The sequence below is a fragment of the Syngnathus scovelli genome, chromosome 18, assembly GCF_024217435.2.
Source record: "Syngnathus scovelli strain Florida chromosome 18, RoL_Ssco_1.2, whole genome shotgun sequence".
Classification (NCBI taxonomy): Eukaryota; Metazoa; Chordata; class Actinopteri; order Syngnathiformes; family Syngnathidae; genus Syngnathus; species Syngnathus scovelli.
The window spans coordinates 10,222,550-10,241,917 of record NC_090864.1 but is presented as its reverse complement, the minus strand read 5'-3'; the positions used below and the strand labels follow the sequence as shown (position 1 = coordinate 10,241,917).

The 19,368-nt window shown below is 41.2% G+C and overlaps 2 protein-coding genes and 1 long non-coding RNA gene across 7 annotated transcripts in view; 1 reads left to right on the top strand and 2 right to left on the bottom strand.

Annotated features, from left to right (window-relative positions):
• Positions 1-19,368, bottom strand: part of LOC125985726 (uncharacterized) — a 70,518-nt gene that overhangs the window by 31,022 nt on the left and 20,128 nt on the right. The gene's annotated exons all lie outside the window — the stretch shown is intronic.
• The window catches only part of sema5a (sema domain, seven thrombospondin repeats (type 1 and type 1-like), transmembrane domain (TM) and short cytoplasmic domain, (semaphorin) 5A), a 66,950-nt gene that overhangs the window by 28,933 nt on the left and 18,649 nt on the right, over positions 1-19,368 (top strand). For 3 of the 5 annotated variants that reach the window (XR_007487417.1, XR_007487418.2, XM_049748760.2), the window contains exons 5-13: positions 3,514-3,576; positions 8,684-8,782; positions 10,540-10,753; positions 11,487-11,772; positions 12,361-12,496; positions 14,268-14,472; positions 16,024-16,231; positions 16,866-16,983; positions 18,763-18,962. Coding sequence is in view for 3 of the 5 variants with exons in the window: in XM_049748760.2 (XP_049604717.1) it covers positions 3,514-3,576; positions 8,684-8,782; positions 10,540-10,753; positions 11,487-11,772; positions 12,361-12,496; positions 14,268-14,472; positions 16,024-16,231; positions 16,866-16,983; positions 18,763-18,962 (1,529 nt within the window). In the remaining 2 variants the exon portion in view is untranslated. Of the gene's footprint in view, positions 1-3,513; positions 3,577-5,525; positions 5,660-7,249; positions 7,515-8,683; positions 8,783-10,539; positions 10,754-11,486; positions 11,773-12,360; positions 12,497-14,267; positions 14,473-16,023; positions 16,232-16,865; positions 16,984-18,762; positions 18,963-19,368 lie in introns of those variants that run through there. The other 2 variants (XM_049748762.2, XM_049748761.2) reach the window with 2 other exon arrangements.
• Positions 6,029-7,179, bottom strand: LOC125985725 (cilia- and flagella-associated protein 45-like). The gene has a single exon (XM_049748764.2). It carries the CDS (start codon positions 6,875-6,877, stop codon positions 6,029-6,031), a length of 849 nt encoding a protein of 282 aa, XP_049604721.1. The 5' UTR covers positions 6,878-7,179.

The window sequence follows — 19,368 nt, the reverse complement described above, 5'->3', positions numbered from 1 at the left end:
TATCAATTAATCCCTCGTTTCCAGACCACAAGACGTTGGTCAAACAAAAGTTAAGACGCCGTCAAACTTTTGTCTATGCTGGTCACACTCTGTGCTCTGTGATGCAAGTGAATAAAATAATAAAAAAAGAAGCTTGAAACTTAGAAGTGACCCAGGTGCTCGTCCCTGCTTTGCATTTGACTGGAGACGATTTTTCCATGTCAGGCAGAAGGCTGAGTGCAAGTGTGGAATTTTAAAGAGCAAAGATGCTCTTTTACCATTTACACCTTGGAAAGTATTTTCTTTCCTTTTGTGTCTTCTAAAAAAATAATACTGTGCATGCATTGGAATTTGATTACCTCGCTGGATATACATTCATATAAATTTGTATTGATGTTAGCGACTATTTTCCCTTCTGCAATATTGTTTTTCTCACATTTCAAGAGGTGTTTGTGATCCTATGCACTTAAAAAAAAAAAGAAGGATGTGGTGAGGCATGGGCTTGAATAGTAAACGTATGAAATTTTTCTTGCGGCTTTGAAACCTTTTGTGACAAAATCTATCATATGTATGTTGAGTCCTTTTTCAAACTGGAATGATTTTATGGAGGATTTAAGGGATACACTTCTCTGCCTTGTTACACATATCAGTGCCAGACTCAAGAGATCTACTGAAACCAGAAACCATAATTTGAGTGTCAGCTACACTCGGTGGTCAGAAAATAGAGGGAAAGAAACACAAGATCAGGGACAGATACAGAATTCGAAACTGTAATATAGTCACCACACATCACTGTCTATTCAAAACTAAATAAAAAAATGTTAGACCTTGCTCTGTGAGTTCATCTTTGCTTTTCCTTTCATGGTTGGACTTGACATATGCTTCTTTAGATGTTTTTATTCCCACAGCCTGTAGTGGCTTTTGTCTTCCTGTCAACCTCCACCCTCGTCCTCGCTTATCAGCGAAACACTGTCAAGAGCAAACAGCTTGTACTTTCTCCTTGCCCTACTTTATAACACCTTCAGGCCACGATAAAATAATCTAACCAATTTATTATCTTAAGAGTTTTACGAATTCCGCTCATCGGTCACAAAATTTGGTATACAACAAGTTGTCTTTCACTCAAAGTCAGCAGCGGACATGCATTGGCTCATCGACCGCACTAACGAGGACAAGAACTATCGAAAACGATCAGAGCCAGGATGGTACATTTGACTTCCCACACCATTGCCAGCCTTTTCGGCACATCTTTGTAACAGCCTTTTTATCTTTAATCAATCAGTTCCTTTCAAAGGAAAATTGCTCAAGCAGGGCATTTGCCTGAAGTGAACCTTCAGGCAGCCGTGGCACGTATTCAGATAATGCGCGGTGACATCCGTGTTAACATCTGGGACAGTGATAATGGCTTCCAACACAAAGGGGGGGTTCGGTCACACCCCTTACACTCAAGCGGCACTGACGTTACCGTACTGCATTGTCTCTATATCACATCAATGTAGTAATTGAGGTAGGCAACACTAGAGCAGTAATTCAATACTGCAAATTGCACAGCATAGAGTTTTCCAGCAATCTTCCACTTACATGCCATCCACTTCCCCATTGGTCTACCCTACTGCAATTTTGGAGATGTTGCTGTATGTTGTGAATGAAAGCAGCCCATTTTGGTCACAATTGCACCCTTGGTTTAATAATACACTTTACACCTTTTTTAATGATAGCCCTGAAAGCCATAACTGAAGGGGGCTGAAAGAATCGAGCTGAGCTTTTTAGAAATGAAAATAAAGTCCTCATGCTTCATATTTAATTCTTCATCCAATTGAGAAATTTTGGACCGTTTGCTGCTGCTAAAAGCATGCAACATGGGCTTTTGGGAAAATTTTAATGGAGATTGCCAGCTTGGCGTTGTCACAGATTTGACATTAGCGAGGTCTGACATTAAAAAAAAAATATATTCTGGACAGACAATTGCCAAACTAATTGGAATGGCACTTCAAACCTCATGTGATGTCAGTCAACCATTTTTTTTCTCCATAAATGAGATCACTCGAGCATCCAAAAAATATCTGGAATATTAGTTATTCAGTGAATCCAACCCAAACCTGCTGTCCAGCTTTCACTCACAGTGCAGCATGAGTTTTCTTTGCTCATAATAATGTCCTTTTTACAATTCAGCTCATCACTCCTTGGCTAACTAGTTCACTGAGCCCACATTCTTGCCCTCATTCTGACAGACGTCTAAAGTAGACTATTTATTGTTTATGTCCTGTCCTTGGTTTCTATTCATCTCCCCCGTCTCGATGGGTATCTGTACATCACTCACGGCTTGTTTGCAGTCACAACTTAGTATAAGGCCAGACGAGATGCTCCTACGTGTTGATGAATCACGTCGAAAAACTGCTCACGCTGCGTAGTAGCGGCGCTTGAGCGACACAAATATGTTTTTATTATCACGCTCTGCCTTGAGTTCACACCTCTCCCGATGTGCAGGGAAATCCCTGCTACTTCTTTTCTGAATGTTCCATTTTGATGACTAAATCAATAATAAATTTTTTTGTTTTGATGCATTGAAATAATCTCAAGTGTTGTCGTCCTTTGACGAGGCCATTTTAATTATACAATAAGAGGTATTAAAAAGAAAAAAAAAATGGAGTATAATGATGATGCTTTGCTCTGAAAGTCCAAAATCCAATTCCACTGGGACTTGGCTGAGCTGCTACTATATGTGGCCACAGATAGAATATCCAATTTACGACTGGAATTTAAATTGACTAGGTCACAGTGAGAAGAGAAAAGCTAGCTCGCATTAATATGCAACGGGATCTTTAAATGGGACCAGATTCTCTCACCTTTCTACTCCATTTCAGCTTTTTCCTAATGCTGACAATATGTATATGCAATTATTCATATGTGCATGGTTTGAAAATGGATGCATTTATAAAGATAGGAAGAGCGCTTCGAAAAGAAAAAAATCGATTACCACACAACCACATACTTGGGTTCATCAATCATTTTGGGTTAGATGTTAATTTCTGCAGATACACTATTTTTACCACTTGTCCACTTTGAATCTCTCAATGCCAGCCAAGTTTTCGACTGACAAGTTTCCATCTATCACAAGAAGTGATTCATCTTATTTCATGAATTAAGAAGTCGTATCAACGACCGCCGTTGTCGGCCTCACATGTAAATCACCTCCTCCACTTGTGTTATGCTTTGGAGTCTTTTTTTTTTTTTTATTTACCCCTGCTTACACATCAATCACATTGGCGCACTCGAGCTTCTTGAGGACTACGCTCGGCACCCACTTTAATTGGATTTTGTGTCTGTATCTAACGTAGCCTTACGAACTGGCCCTGTATGTGTGTGTTGACGCGTGGGGCTGAGGATGATGAGAGCATAATGACAAATTCATTCACCACTGGCCTCTGCTTTAAGTCACCCCGCCCACCAATCTGCGTGGCGAAATCGTTGATGCGGGTAGCGAAACACTGACATGATTTTTCTGATTTTTTTTTCTTTTCTTTCTTTCTGCAGGAAGCTGAGTGGCACTGTGATGAATTCACTAAGGGAGCTTGCTTCAGCCGAGGAAAGTCTGAGGTATGACGTCCAAGCATCACAAAGAAAGTAGTTTATAAATCTAAATTTTTATATTATATATTTGGAAATATAAATAATCACTTATTATAGTTTCAGAATTTCTGGATCAGAGGGAACAAAATGTGTTGTGATTAAGTTTTCAGGTCGGATTTTCAAACCAACACACCAAATAAATATTTTTGTTTTAATTGTAAAAAAAAAAATGGTTTCAACTATGTTGGTATCAAACACAAATATACACTAACACAGATAAAAACACAACCTCATTCACTTGTAGAGGTAGTTCAAAGGTCACCCAATGTCAGGGGACCTCTTTAGATGGTGCAGTGCAAGCTAAGCGCACTAACAAACATTGTTAAATACCACTGAGTGTGTCAAACAATATTATCCCAGTAAAGAAATCATTGCTCAACATCATTTGTAAAAACCATTTCACACTAAAAAACTCCCATTGCACAAATATTTAGATTTTTTTTTTTTTTTTCTCAATCGGCACTCATCAAATGTTTTTTTTTTCTATTTCCTTCACTAATGTGTCACTTCTCTTTGGTTAAGACGAAAGATGGTGGAAGGTCTGGAAAAGATTTCATTCCATATCTCTTCCTTCAGGTGTGTCCTTTACAGAGATTGGCGGTAATGGCGGGAAAGGATTTAGTATATCGTCCTGCTCTGTAGGTTTTTTAGTAGAGCAGTTTGTCCATCGGAGTAATTGGTCAAACGTATCGTGTGTACGATATTGGTTTCGATTAGGCGGCGTTTCGTCGTCTTTGGTCTTTCTCCTTACGTACTTGCAGTATTTTTCCGGGATCCCGCAAGCCTTGAGTTCATTTAATCTTTCCTCCTTACATTCCTCCAGCCACTGACTCTTCTGCTGAATCTTCTCCTTCATGTTGCCGAACTCATAGAGTCGATCCCTGCGCCGAGTTAAAGCCATCTGCTCGCGTTCCCTCACCTGCTCCTTGATGCTTTCTAAATGCACATAAGCGTCCCTCATTCGCTTTTTCTCCCGCTCCTCATCCCTGCGTATGGCCTCCTGCGTACACTTGATCACCCGGTCAAACTCGGCCTTCTCTTTGGAAATCTCCACGGCCTGGCAGCGCTTTTTCCAAACGAGCTGCTTGTCGCGCTCGGCCTGGATTTTACTGTTCATAACCAACCTGTCAAGCCGTTTGATTTGAGCGTCCTTTTCTATATCGGCTTTTTCTCTCATTTCCTGATAGCGGTCGTAGGCAAGCCTTCTGGACAGCAACTCGTTATCTGCCTCGCGCTTGATCGCGAAAAGGTCCTTTTCAACGATCTGCCGCTTTCTTTGCTCGCCAGCCTTTATGTCCTCTTTCTTTTTCATAGCCGCCTTTCTTAACGCTGCCAACTCCTTGTCAAGGATGCTTGGGCCTTTGGCTTTTGCGAGAATCCGCTCATGCTCGGCCTGCGAAAGGCTGATTGTCTGCACGTAGAGCTCATCGCGTGGAACTCGGACGTTGTATATAAAGCCTTGGTTGCAGATAACAATAGTCTTTTTTGGCTGCATTCGTATCAGAGGAACCCTCTGGTTGGACTCAACTCCATATTTAGCTTCATCAGGCTGAGCCAGCGGGTCCTTCATGCAGTAGCGACCCTGCCGGGCCAAAGATGACGCCGCCACACTCATGATTCTCCGTTATTTTGGTCCCAAAGTAAAAAAAAAAAAAAAAGAAGAAAAAATATTTAGGTAAAAACTCAGCTATTGTTGTCCCATCTGTTTTTACAAAACGATGTCAAGACAAAGACCGACATGTAAAAATGGACTACTTTAAAATAGAGGTGGTTGATGACATCACAAATTGAGGACAATCACAACATCACTATGAAGTCACAGTTGGCTTTGTCACTGAGAGACCATAACATGACATCACATCCACAAGATCTGTTGGTCTTGCTGATCAATTCGAAAGATACATATCGCATATGTACTCCAGACGGGAGCACTTTTTCCTCAATATGAAAAGTTTTTATCAAACTGGGCGACAACTCCTTACTGGACAACATTTCTCAGTGGCTTACCAACTCAGCGGAAGCAAATATCCCAGAAAATGGATTGCCCATGGTAAGAAAATAAGCACTGTGTCACAATTATTCTTCCATAAACATTTTTTTTTGATTCAACACTCCTTAAACGAGGAAGGCGGGTTAAATGACCTTTGGCTAAAACCAAACTATGGCAGGGTTTTTACTATCTATCAGAGTTCTTGGTTAATTTCGGTCAATACTTGTTTTTGTCATTTCTAATGATGGTAAGATCAACACAAAAGATTTAAGATTCATTCAACAGTTTCATCAGGCGAAAAAAGATTTAATCCGAATACTTGACTCGGTTCTTTGGTCTGGTCATGAAGGACTGTTCGAGTCTGATAAAGCTGCCGTTATGGCAGCCATGTTTGTCAGTATATCCGTTTGACTCCATGTTGGTCAAAGATCATTGTGCATGGTACTGGAATTGTTTGGATTTTGCTCCAGCTTCTGCCGACTTCTTCTCAACATATTTGTAATATTTCTCCGGAATCCCAGAAGCTTTGAGATCGCTCAGCCTCTCCTCCTTGAGCTCATCGATGCATTTATTTTTCAGCTTAACATCATCGGTCTCGTGTTTGGCCATGTTTATCCTCTCCCGACGTATGGCGGCGGCAGCGTCCTCCTTTTCCCTTATCTGTTCTTTTAGAACCTCTAAATGGAGGAGCCGCTTCTCCTTCCGCCTCTTCTCCTTCTCTTCAACCTTGTTGAGGGTGCGCTGATGATACTTGACCATCCGCTCAAACTCGGCCTTCTCTTTGGCAATCTCGACTGCCTCGCAGTGTTTTTTCCACTCAAATTGGGTGTCCAGATCAGACTGGATCTTACAACGCTGAATACGGGTGTCCAGTTTTTGAATCTGACTGTCCTCCTCCATTTGGGCTTTACACCGCATGTGCTGATAACGTTCAAAGCTCTGCTTCTTCGATTGTAAGTCCGTTTCTGCCTCCAGAGCAGAACGACGGTCCTTCTCAATCATCTGCCGTTTTCTTTCTTCTGCAGCTTTAATGTCATCGAGTTTCTTTTGGGAAGCCTTTTCCTCCGCCTGTAAAGTCTTCTCCTTGGTTCTAGCGAGGATTCGGTCGTACTCAGAAGAAGAAAGACTTAATTGTTTCCCGGGTACTTCCTCACGTGGAACTCGGAGAGTACGAAGGTCTCCTCGGTGACAAATCAGAATTTGCTTTTGTGGCTCGTTTTGACGGGGAGGAATAGAAGGTTTCTTATCTGATTTGGAAGTTTTCTTTTTGTTGCTCATCCCAAATAGACCTCCATCCAGTACCAGCTTTTTCTCCTTGATATTGAGGAGCTGGAACCCACGCACACAAACCTGAGCGTGACATGGGTCGCAGATGGCCGGTGCAAAAAAGAGTGAATGCTCTCAACCATATTGGAAGATGAACCCAACCATTTGTCACCTTTTTGATACTTTCAGAATGTAACGAGAACACAAGTTGAAGTAGCATCAAAGTAAATCCTTGAGCGTTCTTTTAACCGTCAGTGACATCATAGAGTTGTCATTGTGACATCACGTGTTGGCTCTGATCAATTTCCAGACACTTTTGCATCAGCTTTTGTCGCTAACAAGGAAATATTTTTTGCATAACACAGCAAATTAGAACAAAATTTAAGTTAAACAAAGCATGCTCGTGCGTGTCAACCTAAAGTTAACGTGACGTGGTTTCCATCTTTCACAGTCAGGCTATCTATCCGGCAAGGGATAGTTTCCTTGAATTACAGTCCAATCCTACCGCAGTCCTTGAGAATAAAATTGTTTTCCTCACCTCCCCTGTGAGCAAAGACTCATGTGGTTTACACTAAGAATAGCAATAAAGGGCTTCCTTCTCCTGCTACTGACAAGCCTTTTGTGGTTTATCTGGCAGAATAAACCACCGGTAAGCTATTATAAAGACATAGCGCCTATGCTTTGAGTAAATTTGTTTTTTTCTCTCTCTCTAATGCCCTTATCTGTTCTTCTATTAAATATTTGATTCACTTTGACTGTAAGAATTGAGGTGACACGGCTGGATTGCTTTGTCTTTTAAAACTATAACAGCCTGGGGATTACAAATACAGTCATGGAACATTAGTAGAGGCGTTTTGGTAAACAAGACTGGAAAATATTAACAATGCTATTATTTATTGGAGGAGCGAGATGTTCGAAAGACTTAGAATTACACAAGCGGAATGCTTTTAAGTTAGCAATAGCCATAAAAGTGCAGCAGCACAGAAGTACAAAGTAGCAACTTCTCATAAAAGATTCATTTACTGTACTTAGCGTATGTAAATTGGAAATTTTCAGAGTCAACTTCCATCTTGACCTGAATGAAGATCTATCAGAAGGGTAAAATCGGTGTGGCTATTTTCCCATGAGCATTTCAATTGTCTCAGGCACCAGCAGCTTTTACAAGGTTTTCGATTGCTACATAGGCTCCCTCGACAATTCAAACGACGGAACTTTGCGAGAATTTATGTATCTGGGGGGCGAAAAAACAATCGCTGCACTCTTGACACGTGAACCCACTGTTGTTCCATTTGTCGTGAGCTTGTTGATGGAGATCGCAAGTAAAACTTTGCTGAAAGCCTGACGGCAAAGTTCACACCGGCAATCAATCATTTGATAAGTCAATCACACTGTCACCTCGTTTTATTTCTCGTGAGGCTCTCGCTAAGTGCTTTGCTGCAGGCCTACGCCAACGTCTGAATGGAAAGAGAGAGTCGAGAACAGAGTGGCAGTGTGTGCTTAACCGTAGTGGAGAGTAAAGTGAATTGATTCGTGTAGGGAGGCAAAAAGCTGAGAAGAAACATGATTGAGTGAAGTATATCAAGCTACACTCAAGCCAATTTTCTAAACTACCTCATCCAGATGTGCTCATGTCCGCTTGAGCGGGATTAGACTTGATCATATGGTATCAAGCCTCGACCATGTTTGAGAATGGCCCTCCCGTGGTTTCAGGTGTTTTGTCTCTCAAAGTTTCATTTAGCCCGCTCGTCAATAGGTAGACACCGGATCGGCTTCCAGCTGCTAACTAACCATCATCGGTTTTTTGCTGTGTTTCCGCAGGAGGAGTGCCAGAACTACATCAGGGTGCTGCTTGTCAATGGAAACAGGCTCTTCACCTGCGGGACCAATGCTTTCACTCCTATCTGCACCAACCGAACGGTATGAACATCAAATGATTTCACTTGGATTAAGATTATGACCCAAACACCAATAACATGTTGATTTTTGTACCTCAATCCCAGGGAAGTACAGAGCAGCATTTTAAATGCGGCGCTATTTATCAAAGTCTACATCTCACAGCGGGATGCTTTCATGATTTAATATAGCCATGACACCTCTCACAGGGGATAACGTTCAAATGTCATGACATTATTATTCCGGTATATCATCAAACGCCATATTAACCCACTGATGGATTGTTAACACACGGTGGACATTAATGTCACAAACGGATGTTGCTTGTGCACAAAAAGAATGTTATCAGAGTTGACATTCTGTTTAATAGAAATCAAACTTTGACCTTTCCACTTCTGTTGAAAAGATATATAGATGATGCAAGTCTCTAAAATCCGCTGGGTTGTTTTGGCAACCCCTAAATAATATCAAATTATTTTCTTTTGATGGTTAATTGACACTGTAAAAGAATGCTAAATGCTAAAAACAGGTTTTTAAGTAAGAATGAGCAAAAAAGCTATTTCTGGCTTTTAGACTGTCCATGTTGCACAGTTGCTAGCTGCACTATCCACTATCTTTAGATTTATTTCCTCTGGGATGCACAGCTGATCTATCATTGCTCTTCCTTTAAATGGCCCAAAATGGACTTGTCCGTCCGGCCCGCAGAAGTCATCCGCTCAATAACAGGCTTTCATCCCAAGGCAGGCAGAACTGCTCGGTTTTGTTGTGGTTTAGGCCGAGCAGACGTGGACAGAGCCAAAGTTGCAGTGATCCAAATCGGAAATTGGCTCACGAACTTGCCTTTTTCCGCTTGCTGAATAGAGCGCAGCCCGCCATATGAGCAAACTCATTACATCTTTACAAAAAAATATATATGTGCGAGGCCAGAGAGGGAATTGAGCTGTGAATGGGTTAAGGCGTCGAGTCGAGGCAACGCTGGAGGACTTGAGCCACCGGTACTGAGTTATACGTGCGGAACTTTTGAGTGATAGGAAAGTAATTGCATCCAGAATGGCTCCTCCGCTTCAAGGCTAACTTAAATGAACTTCCCCTAAGCTAGTTCGTTTGTAGTGTGTTTACATGAAAACGATTCAATCATACGTCTTAAAGCCACGCCATTTGTAAGTTGTCAAAGTTTAGTCAGGGTCAAACCGGAAATTTATATATTGGGTTAAAAAGCCTTCCGAAGATTTGGTTGCTGATTTAAACTGACAAGCAGCTGCATAGTATCACAAAACAAAACAAAAAAACATTAAGGCTAAGTAGCCTTGGAATTAGCTGGCGTCTTATCACATCTTTTATTATATAATTCAACTTGGCAGCTGCTATATTTGTGAGTTTTATGCTGCTAATTAGTCCAAAGCTGCACTGTGATTATGTTTCTTTCCGTTTGTTTGTACAGTTCTTTGTCCTCCTATTTTCTGTGTGTGCTATGTAAACCAAACATAATGTAATGATTTTATTTTGTCTGCCTCATTTGCATACTGGCAAGAGAAAATAAAACATTAGCACAGCACGCTGGTTTGTATTTTAATGTTGCCCTTTGATATGTTGTCCTGTAATATCCTGCCAGCTTTCTTCGATGATTATGTAGAAATAAGAAATGCATCTCATTTGCAATTACATTGTTTTCTTTCAGTTCCCTCAGGACGCCCGTGTAAAAAATATTTGGCTTTGTTGTAGGAATGATCTCAATGGCCATACTATTTTCCACCTGCTCACTTGTCTTTTTTTTCTTTCAGCTCACCAATCTGACAGAAATCCACGATCAGATAAGCGGAATGGCACGGTGTCCTTACAATCCCCTCCACAACTCCACGGCACTCATCACATCCAGCGGCGAGCTTTACGCAGCAACGGCGATGGACTTCTCCGGGCGTGACCCCGCCATCTACCGCAGCCTGGGGGGCCTGCCACCGCTCCGTACTGCCCAGTACAACTCCAAGTGGCTTAATGGTAAGCAGGTGTAGCTTGAGAGATTATATAAAGTTCCATAAAAATACGCTGGACATTTTAGCTGCCATAAAAACTGGACGTTTTGGGATTTTTCACTTAAAGTTGGAGGTAGCCAAACTGTTGAAATGTTTTGAGAGTAAATTTGAGTTTAAGACAGTTTAGGGTGTCTGGCTTAGGGGGGAAGAGAAGTTTTATTTGGTCAGGCAGTCTTTAGTCGCATTCAACATCCAAGCTAAATTGGAAAACGAAATTAGAAGTCGCCGTGTGCTACTACGTGACAACCCCTGGGAAAATGGGTGCTTAATAAGTAATTTTACGGCGTGTCGATTTATTTTTTTTTCCCTCCTACTCCGCCCTCTAAAGGTGCCGAGGATAAGAAGGTTGAAGTGAGAAGGGAGGGACTGCTACACTTCCATTTAAAGATGAATTAAATCACTGCCAAGGAGAATAAAGTGTGCGGTTAGGATCTAATAATGTCATACATAAAAGATGAACGGTTGCTGGGGCGCTGTTGCTGGGGTTACGTGTTTCTGACAGGGTGAGAACTATTACGTTTCACCTCTTCGAGCCGTTTTTCATCTCAACCTTTAAGAATGAAAAATGAGTTTTCCTGTTGGAATGCAAAGTCATTAATAACATTGCCTGTAGTTATTAATCCCGATCACCTGCTGTGTTGCACGCCCATACACAGCGAATGTCAATTTTCCAAGTATTTCCTCTTGTCCCGCCACAGAACCCAACTTTGTGTCATCCTACGATATCGGCAACTTTACCTACTTCTTCTTTCGGGAGTACGCGGTGGAGCACGATTGCGGTCGCACCGTCTTCTCCCGGGCCGGCCGCGTCTGTAAGAACGACATCGGCGGCCGTTTCCTCCTGGAGGATACGTGGACGACCTTCATGAAGGCTCGACTCAACTGTTCCCGGCCCGGTGAAATTCCCTTTAACTATAACGAACTCCAGGGTACCTTCTACCTGCCCGAGCTGGAGCTGCTCTACGGCATCTTTACTACCAATGTGTGAGTTTTGATTGTGTATTTGACCCAAATAAATATTTGTTCATAAGCATTTATCAAAAAAACGGCAAAATGAAAGCAGGTTTTTAGTTTATACGGGAGATGCTTTAAAAAGGGATTTATTTTATATTGCAATACCTGCAATACGCTGACTAATCTATGTTGAATGGCTCCCAATTGCTGGAATCAAAGTCATTCCCAAGGTATTGGAAACCATCCGCCTACTTTAATAACCAACCGCGTCAGATTCTAATTCACATGCGCCAAGTCCTGAGCGGAGAATGAAAATCTTTTCAATCTCGCTGTAGCGGAACGACGTTTGGACATGCAGAAAGCGACAGCCGGAAAAGTCGAAGCTGTATTTCACCGTGAGGATGTGTGCAGTTAATCAGACAAGCCAAACAGTTTCATTCTGCCCTGTTGTTGAATTTACGAGCCAATACCGGCCATCATTTACAATGGAGTTGACCTTAGGGGTGTGTTTCATGTGTATTACTGGCTCACAGCAATGCTAAATACAGTTTAGTGGCCTTGCATCTCGTCCATCATCCCGTCTGTCCTCTCATCCCCCTTTCCTTTCCTGATTTTCAGAAACAGCATCGCTGCCTCTGCTGTGTGTGCCTTCAATCTGAGTGCCATATCACAGGTCTTCAATGGACCCTTCAAGTACCAGGAAAATTCACGCTCGGCCTGGCTGCCATACCCTAACCCCAACCCTGACTTTAAGGTAATTTACCAACAATTAGACACAACCAACCTTATTTTGCATCTTGCCAACCAAGTTAAAATCTATAAAAAAACATCTTCCAGTACATCCTTATTCTACACAAGCAGCAGTGAGGCTTTTTCTCCTCAGGAATGATTACTGAGAGATGGAGTCGGATGTTTTATTAGCAGAAGTGGCTCTTAAGGTTAGAGTTTTACTGATAATCCTCACCCGCTCATCATGAGGGACTGCAATCACTTCAAGGCCGAGCTGTCAACCCGTGAGACGTTCCCTTCCCCGCCGCACATGCTCCGGCAAGCCTGTGCATATTTCCAGCAAGCAGTAGCACTCAACGTGATGATGTTCTACAAGAAAAACTCTGCAAACACTCAGTGACATGGAAAGCCACTCAGCCCTGTCACACTTTCTCATGTCTGCAAACAAGCTATTTGAATAAAAGTCATTTCCCTTCTAGGAACTCAATTTTCCTTCTGCTCGTGACTCCCAACATATTCCCCCTCTCTCTGTCGATACATCCCAGAGAGGCACTTTTAAAAACTTCTCGAGCGTCACCATCTCCGTTTCTCCTTAAGATTGTTCACAATAGCTGATGCTCGCCACCGGGCCGACGCGCACTTTATCTTAGTTTGGGTGACATCTTCATCAATTTGTCGATGCCGCGGGATTAGATTTATGAGCAGAGAATTTACCGGCAGACCATTTTATGACTTCGTCCCTTTGTAAACATGAGGAGATCTTTTTCAGATCAGATTTTCTCGTGACAGCCCCACAGATACTCAATATATTTTGTACTTAATTTTACATTTTGCTGTTTCAGTCGACATGAATCAAAACGGCTGTCCTGTCTTTTATCCTAATGTCGGAAATTTCCCCCCCAAAAAAATCACAGTTTTTCACTTTTGTCTGAGGAATCAATTTGTCACTGTTGGAGTCACAATGGGTCACAATAAAAATGTGCAGTCCCACATAAACCTCGATGGTAATAAATAATAATGAAGGGACAGACGAAAAAAATAGACTAGTTTATTTAGGACTAATAGAATGCATCTGAAACAATCCACCCCAATTTTAACTGAAATTCAAATATTCCACCTTCTACTTTCAAAGCCGAGCCCTTTTGTTGCGAGCCATTTTTTCAAAACATGCAAGGCTCTTGCAATCTTAGCAGAGGACAGAAGGTGAGACGGATACACTCAGCCAAATGACGCGTCTGTCCCTCAACCCAACGGCCAAAAGCACGCATCCATCTCTGGCGCCACCAAATATGTTATCATACACATCTCCGTGTTCACAAGGCCAATCTCAGCCATCACCATAGATGGGATGAGATGCTATATTATGATATATATTCATACAGTGTGTCTCTTTGCTAGGAGAGAAACAATAAGAGCAGGCATGCATAAAGCTTAGTGCTGTCCCTCACAACACATTTCCCGTCTGCTGAAGTGGTGAGGGCGATGATCCATCGCCCATCACCGGAAAAGCCTCCATGATGCTCATCTGTCAGACCATGGAATGCAGGGAATTGATCCATATAAAGTGGCCGTTTTGTTGTTAGGGTAGCTAGTCACTTAGAACTAATGGTTACAATGTCCAGGCTCAGTTAAGTGGAACTTGTCCAAGTAGGATTTGCCTGAGGAAAATGGCAATTTATTATACGACTGCTTATTCAAGGGGAATTGCAAATATATAGCCACATTCGAATTATATCTGCCAAGCTTAGACTTGTCATATTCAAATTAACGTTTTCCAATTTGTCCCGACTCCACAGTGCGGCACAATTGATTCAGGCTCCTACGTGAACCTGACGGAGAGGAACTTGCAAGACGCCCAGAAGTTCCTATTGATGCATGAGGTGGTCCAACCTGTGGCTCCCGTCCCCTACTTCATGGAGGATAATGTCCGCTTCAGCCACGTGGCCGTGGATGTGGTGCAAGGCAAAGACATGCTCTTCCATATCATCTATTTAGCCACTGGTGAGTTCAAGCACATTTGTGCATTTTTAACCGACAAACAAGAATTAAGTTGTCAATGTTGCATGTGATCCCACACATTTTATCGTAAGAGACATTTTAATTGTGTTCAATGATTAAAAAAAAAAGTCATAAGTGATTATAATGACATCTCGCACAGATTCCCCGTTTTATTGTTTGTTGTCATCGCCAATCAGCACACTGTTTGATCCCACTCGTGTGACAATAGCCTATGACAGCCGGAGTAAAGTGTGGAAAGCGTTATCAGTGGGACACCAGATACTCACCAGGCATCTGCTTTCTATTTTGTAATCATTTGTTACACACACCGTAGCATGGGAGGGGGATCAAATTCAACATCACTTATGTAGATGACACTCAAGTGTTTGTTTTAACAAGACCCAGACAGACTCACAATCGCTGCACAATAAATCTGCTCGTATTCCAAAGTCTGTTTGGCAGCTCGTGGAAATGTTTGCTCAGCTTGTTGACATGCGTTCCCCATCTATTCAATTTCTTAAAAACACTTGCAAAACCTTAATCTCATAACCGATAGCCAGAAGGCCACCCTGTGACAATTTGCATAGTCGGCACCTCATTAATTTTTTTGCTTCACCCAAAGGACTGCATATGATAGATGCTGGCGCTCCCAAAGGAGGAAAAAAAAAATCTCTGGGGGCTCACCTAAATGGAAAAAAATAGGTTCTAATAACTACTTTGGGTTTCTACCACTTGATTTCATGACTCGCTGTTAGTTAAGGACACACTAGCACATTATACAAAACACTCTGCCGAGCTTAAGTCCTGATTGCATATTGTCACAAAAAAGTCTCAAGGCTGAGCCATCTGTCCTTTGTGCTGACTACCGACAAAAGAATTTCTGATTAGGAATCTTAAACACATTCAACCTTTGTGGGTGTCAGCTCTGAGTACGGTGGAAAAAAAACACTGATAACTACCAGCATAATGCTTAAGTGAGAATAATCAGGAATGGCTTCAGATAAACAGGCAATTGCTGGCTTTTGTCAAAAAGAGAGAATCAAAATCAGCCTATTTATGTACTTTTAATTTGTTGTCTGTAAAAAAAAACACCTTATTCTCCCCTTCAAATCTTTTTGAACCCATAATGCTTCACAAAAATCTCACATTAGTAGCACAGGTAATTACCGAACTTTTGTGTGTGTGTTTTTTTAAGAATTGTTATTATCACTTCTTATTCAAACTTTCTCAAAATGAAAATGTTAAATATGGGCCATTTGGTTCTTGATTAAGATTTCAAATTAATTCACTTGCAAATGTTATGTTTGATTAATAAACAGATTAATTAACTTTTCCAAAGAAGGCCAGTCAGCCAGAATTTAATTTGAAATTTCTCATCTCTGTTCAAAATAGTAAAACATCCACACGGTCTCACATCCACACGGTCTCAGACAGCGCTCTCATAAATTTGTTACGCACTGTACGTTTATAATATAGCATGATTTCTTGCCCTATTAAGGAACAAAAAAAAATATTTCTCTTTTGAAACCAAGGCTCACTTCCTCTCTCTCGTAGATTACGGCACCATCAGAAAAGTGCTCTCGCCTTTGAATCAATCCACGGGAAGCTGCCTATTGGAAGAGATTGAGCTATTCCCAGCCAGGAAGAGGCAGCCCATCCGTAGCCTGCTGATCCTGCACAGCCGAAGCGAGCTCTACGTGGGCGTCCGAGACCAGGTCATCAAGATCCCCCTGAAGAGGTGCAGCTACCACAAGGCTCGAGAGTAAGTACATGCATAAGCAAGCACCATTTGTCGAAGCAAAGCTTTGTCTTGTGTTATCTAAGAGAGGCCAGATCAATGTTGGGAAGGGGGCTTTAGCTAAAACGAAAATATATATATATTCCAGAGATGCCCTCAGATGGCTTTTTCCCCATCTTAACTGTCTTGCCTCCAAAATTGTCGTGGTTATCGGTCATTTTAACTTCCTTTGTCAGACTGGCAGTCCGTCAAGTGTAAAACCTGAGACAGAGGCCCGGGTGTAAAAACTCCACACCATCCATGGAATCCCATCCATCATCACACACGCTAAGAATCAAGACAATTCCTTGCTGGTCATCAAATGCAACAAAGATTTAGAATTTGGCTGTTACAGCTTCAAATGTGGACCGTATTTTCACTCTTTTTATTTTTTGTGGCCAGGTGTAGGGCATTGTGTCAATATTTGTAGACCTATCTTGAGTTTGAATTAGCCCATCCATAAGAACTTCCCCTGAAAGGGACATTTGATCAATGTGCGGTTAATCCCGGTGCTTATTTAAGGATGACTTAGAAAAAAGAAATAGACGCAGAATAAATCAGCATTTCTTTTAGAAGGAATTTGTCTGTTTCTCATATATTTAATCTTTTCCTTTGCCAGGGCATGTGTGGGGGCCAGAGACCCTTACTGTGGTTGGGACCTCCTCCTGAAGAAATGTACCACCTTAGAAGAAAGCGCCAGAATGAGCCAATGGGAGCAGAGCATTACAAAATGCCCTGTGAGTATCAGTCAATAAATATCCTCAAGAATGGAATAGTCACATCCACATGAGCTATTTCTAGTAGATCCCAAAAATCAGATCCAAAAAAAAAATGATCCTTGGAAGCAACAAGGAAGGTTTATGGGAGCAGCATGTCTCCCAAGAACTCCTCCTCAATCATTCACCTCTGGCTGCTTTTTCGTTTTCCTCCAACTCTCACATACATCAGCTCAGCTCTTCTTTTCCAGAAATATCCCTCATGTCATTTTTTTTACTAGCAGAGGAGGCTGCTCTGTGCTATGTCCCAAAGCAGCTTGTCAATCTCTCAAACGTGACTTAAGGCAAGAATACATCCAGCGTGCTCACACTTGACACGATTGTCATGGCAGACAGTCTTTATTCTAATCAACAGAAGCTGCCGCGCCGACTCGAGCACTTGTACAACAGCCGGCTCGCCCCTTGATACTCTTCCTCACGGCCTCCCATGCATAGAAAATGAGGGTATTTTACATAAAACCTGTGGCACTGTTTTTTTTTTTTTTTAATCACTCAGCACCAAAATAATTCAATTGAATAAGTCTATTCGGTGTATGTTGTTTAAAATAATCAGTATTCATGCACAGATGCTGGTAATGATAAAGCTGACCTAATATGCATATATTTGTGCTTGCATAAACACATTTATCTACACGTAGGATTAATACAGTGCCATTATGTATATACAAGTTTGTTTTGGCATCCTGCAGGGAAATTTGTCACGTGAGCAGAAAATGCTTTGCAGGTAGATTTCTACTAATTAAGAATCTGGGTACACTGACGTATAGTGGCAAGTGGTGCATTTGGTACCCGCTGGGATTTTAGACACCTCTTAACTATCAATTTAATATAAACAGTTCAGGATCAATATATAATATCACAAAAAAAAAAAATGGATTAATGGATGGGTAGGAATTGTGACTTGATATATATATACATTGCACAAAATGAATAATTTATACTTGTATTGTTTACTTCCTTGTATAACTGTGGTACATTATATACACAGTGGGCCATAAAAATATTCCGGAACATTTTTCTATCACATATAGCACTTTCTAGGGTACTCTAAAATAATAATGACTAGTTATTCACCTTTTGTGGAGAGACCAAGATGTGCTTTTTTTTTCAAGTATGTATACACATTGCACAGATATTTAAATTATTTATTAACCTCAGTCAAGGATGCACAGGAAATATAAGCATTGCAGCTTGCTGTCTTGTGACCTTGATTAGAAAATAACGTATTCATTCATTTATTTATCTATTTCAATTTCAATTAGTATTATATACTATCAGGCTTGAAGGTCACATACACAAAAAGCCTGTTCCTGAAGTATAATTTATTATCTCCACCAAGGAAAAGGTAGATGAAAAGCATCAGTAATATCAGTAAAAATCCATAATTCAAATCTTTTGCCATTTAAAATACGGATTTTTTTTTTTTATGTGCATTCTATAACTGAGAGCTGTGTGTCAACATGGCTCATATTAGCTTTTCCTGCCAAAGCACATAGTAATTTAGAGTTCCTCTGATAAAACAACCTTCTAGTTTAACTCAATTCTGTGTCACCTTCCTATTACGCTAGCCATTTATTATTTTTTTTTTCATTTTGCTGTGCTGTGTCCATTACTCGCATTTTGGAACATCATGTTCCGAGACCATCTTCGCATATCTTCTGACTAATTCTAGACGCAATAGATGGTTTTGTACTTTAGGGGAAAATGTATTTCAAGCTTTGACGTCATGGTTTTTCACAGGTTCGGAATGTGACAGTTGATGGAGGTTTTGGTGCTTGGTCGGCGTGGTCCTCTTGTAGCCACAACGACGGCGGTGGCGGCGGCGGCGGCGGTAACGCGGGCTCCTGCCTATGTCGTACACGCCCATGTGATAACCCCAGCCCTCAATGTGGTGGTCAGAGATGTCACGGGATCAGCGCTGAGGTCGCCAACTGCTCCAGGTAGATTTTATCCGACCGAAATGATGCTCAAAATGGTTTTCCAGTTAATGTGGTGTTTTGTGATAATCAGAATAACACATCTTTTCTTGGAAGACAATTATTCGGTGTTTTTTTGGCACCTTTCCAAAGTTCTTTTGTTAACACTGACAACTTGAAAGAAATCCTTATTAATTAGCACAGAATGAGCTTGTTTGTTTCTAATATAATTTTTTCGATTTGTGAACTTCAATTGATTTCCACATACATATAAAAAGCTGAAAAAGAAAAGAACTGGAGGAGAGAAACTAACTTTGCTTGTATAATAGGAATTTTCATTAAAGTGCCAATTATAAACGACTTGTTCAATAAATTATGATTCATTTGAACTATTTTCAATTCCGAGATGCCAAACTAGAATCTGACCGAA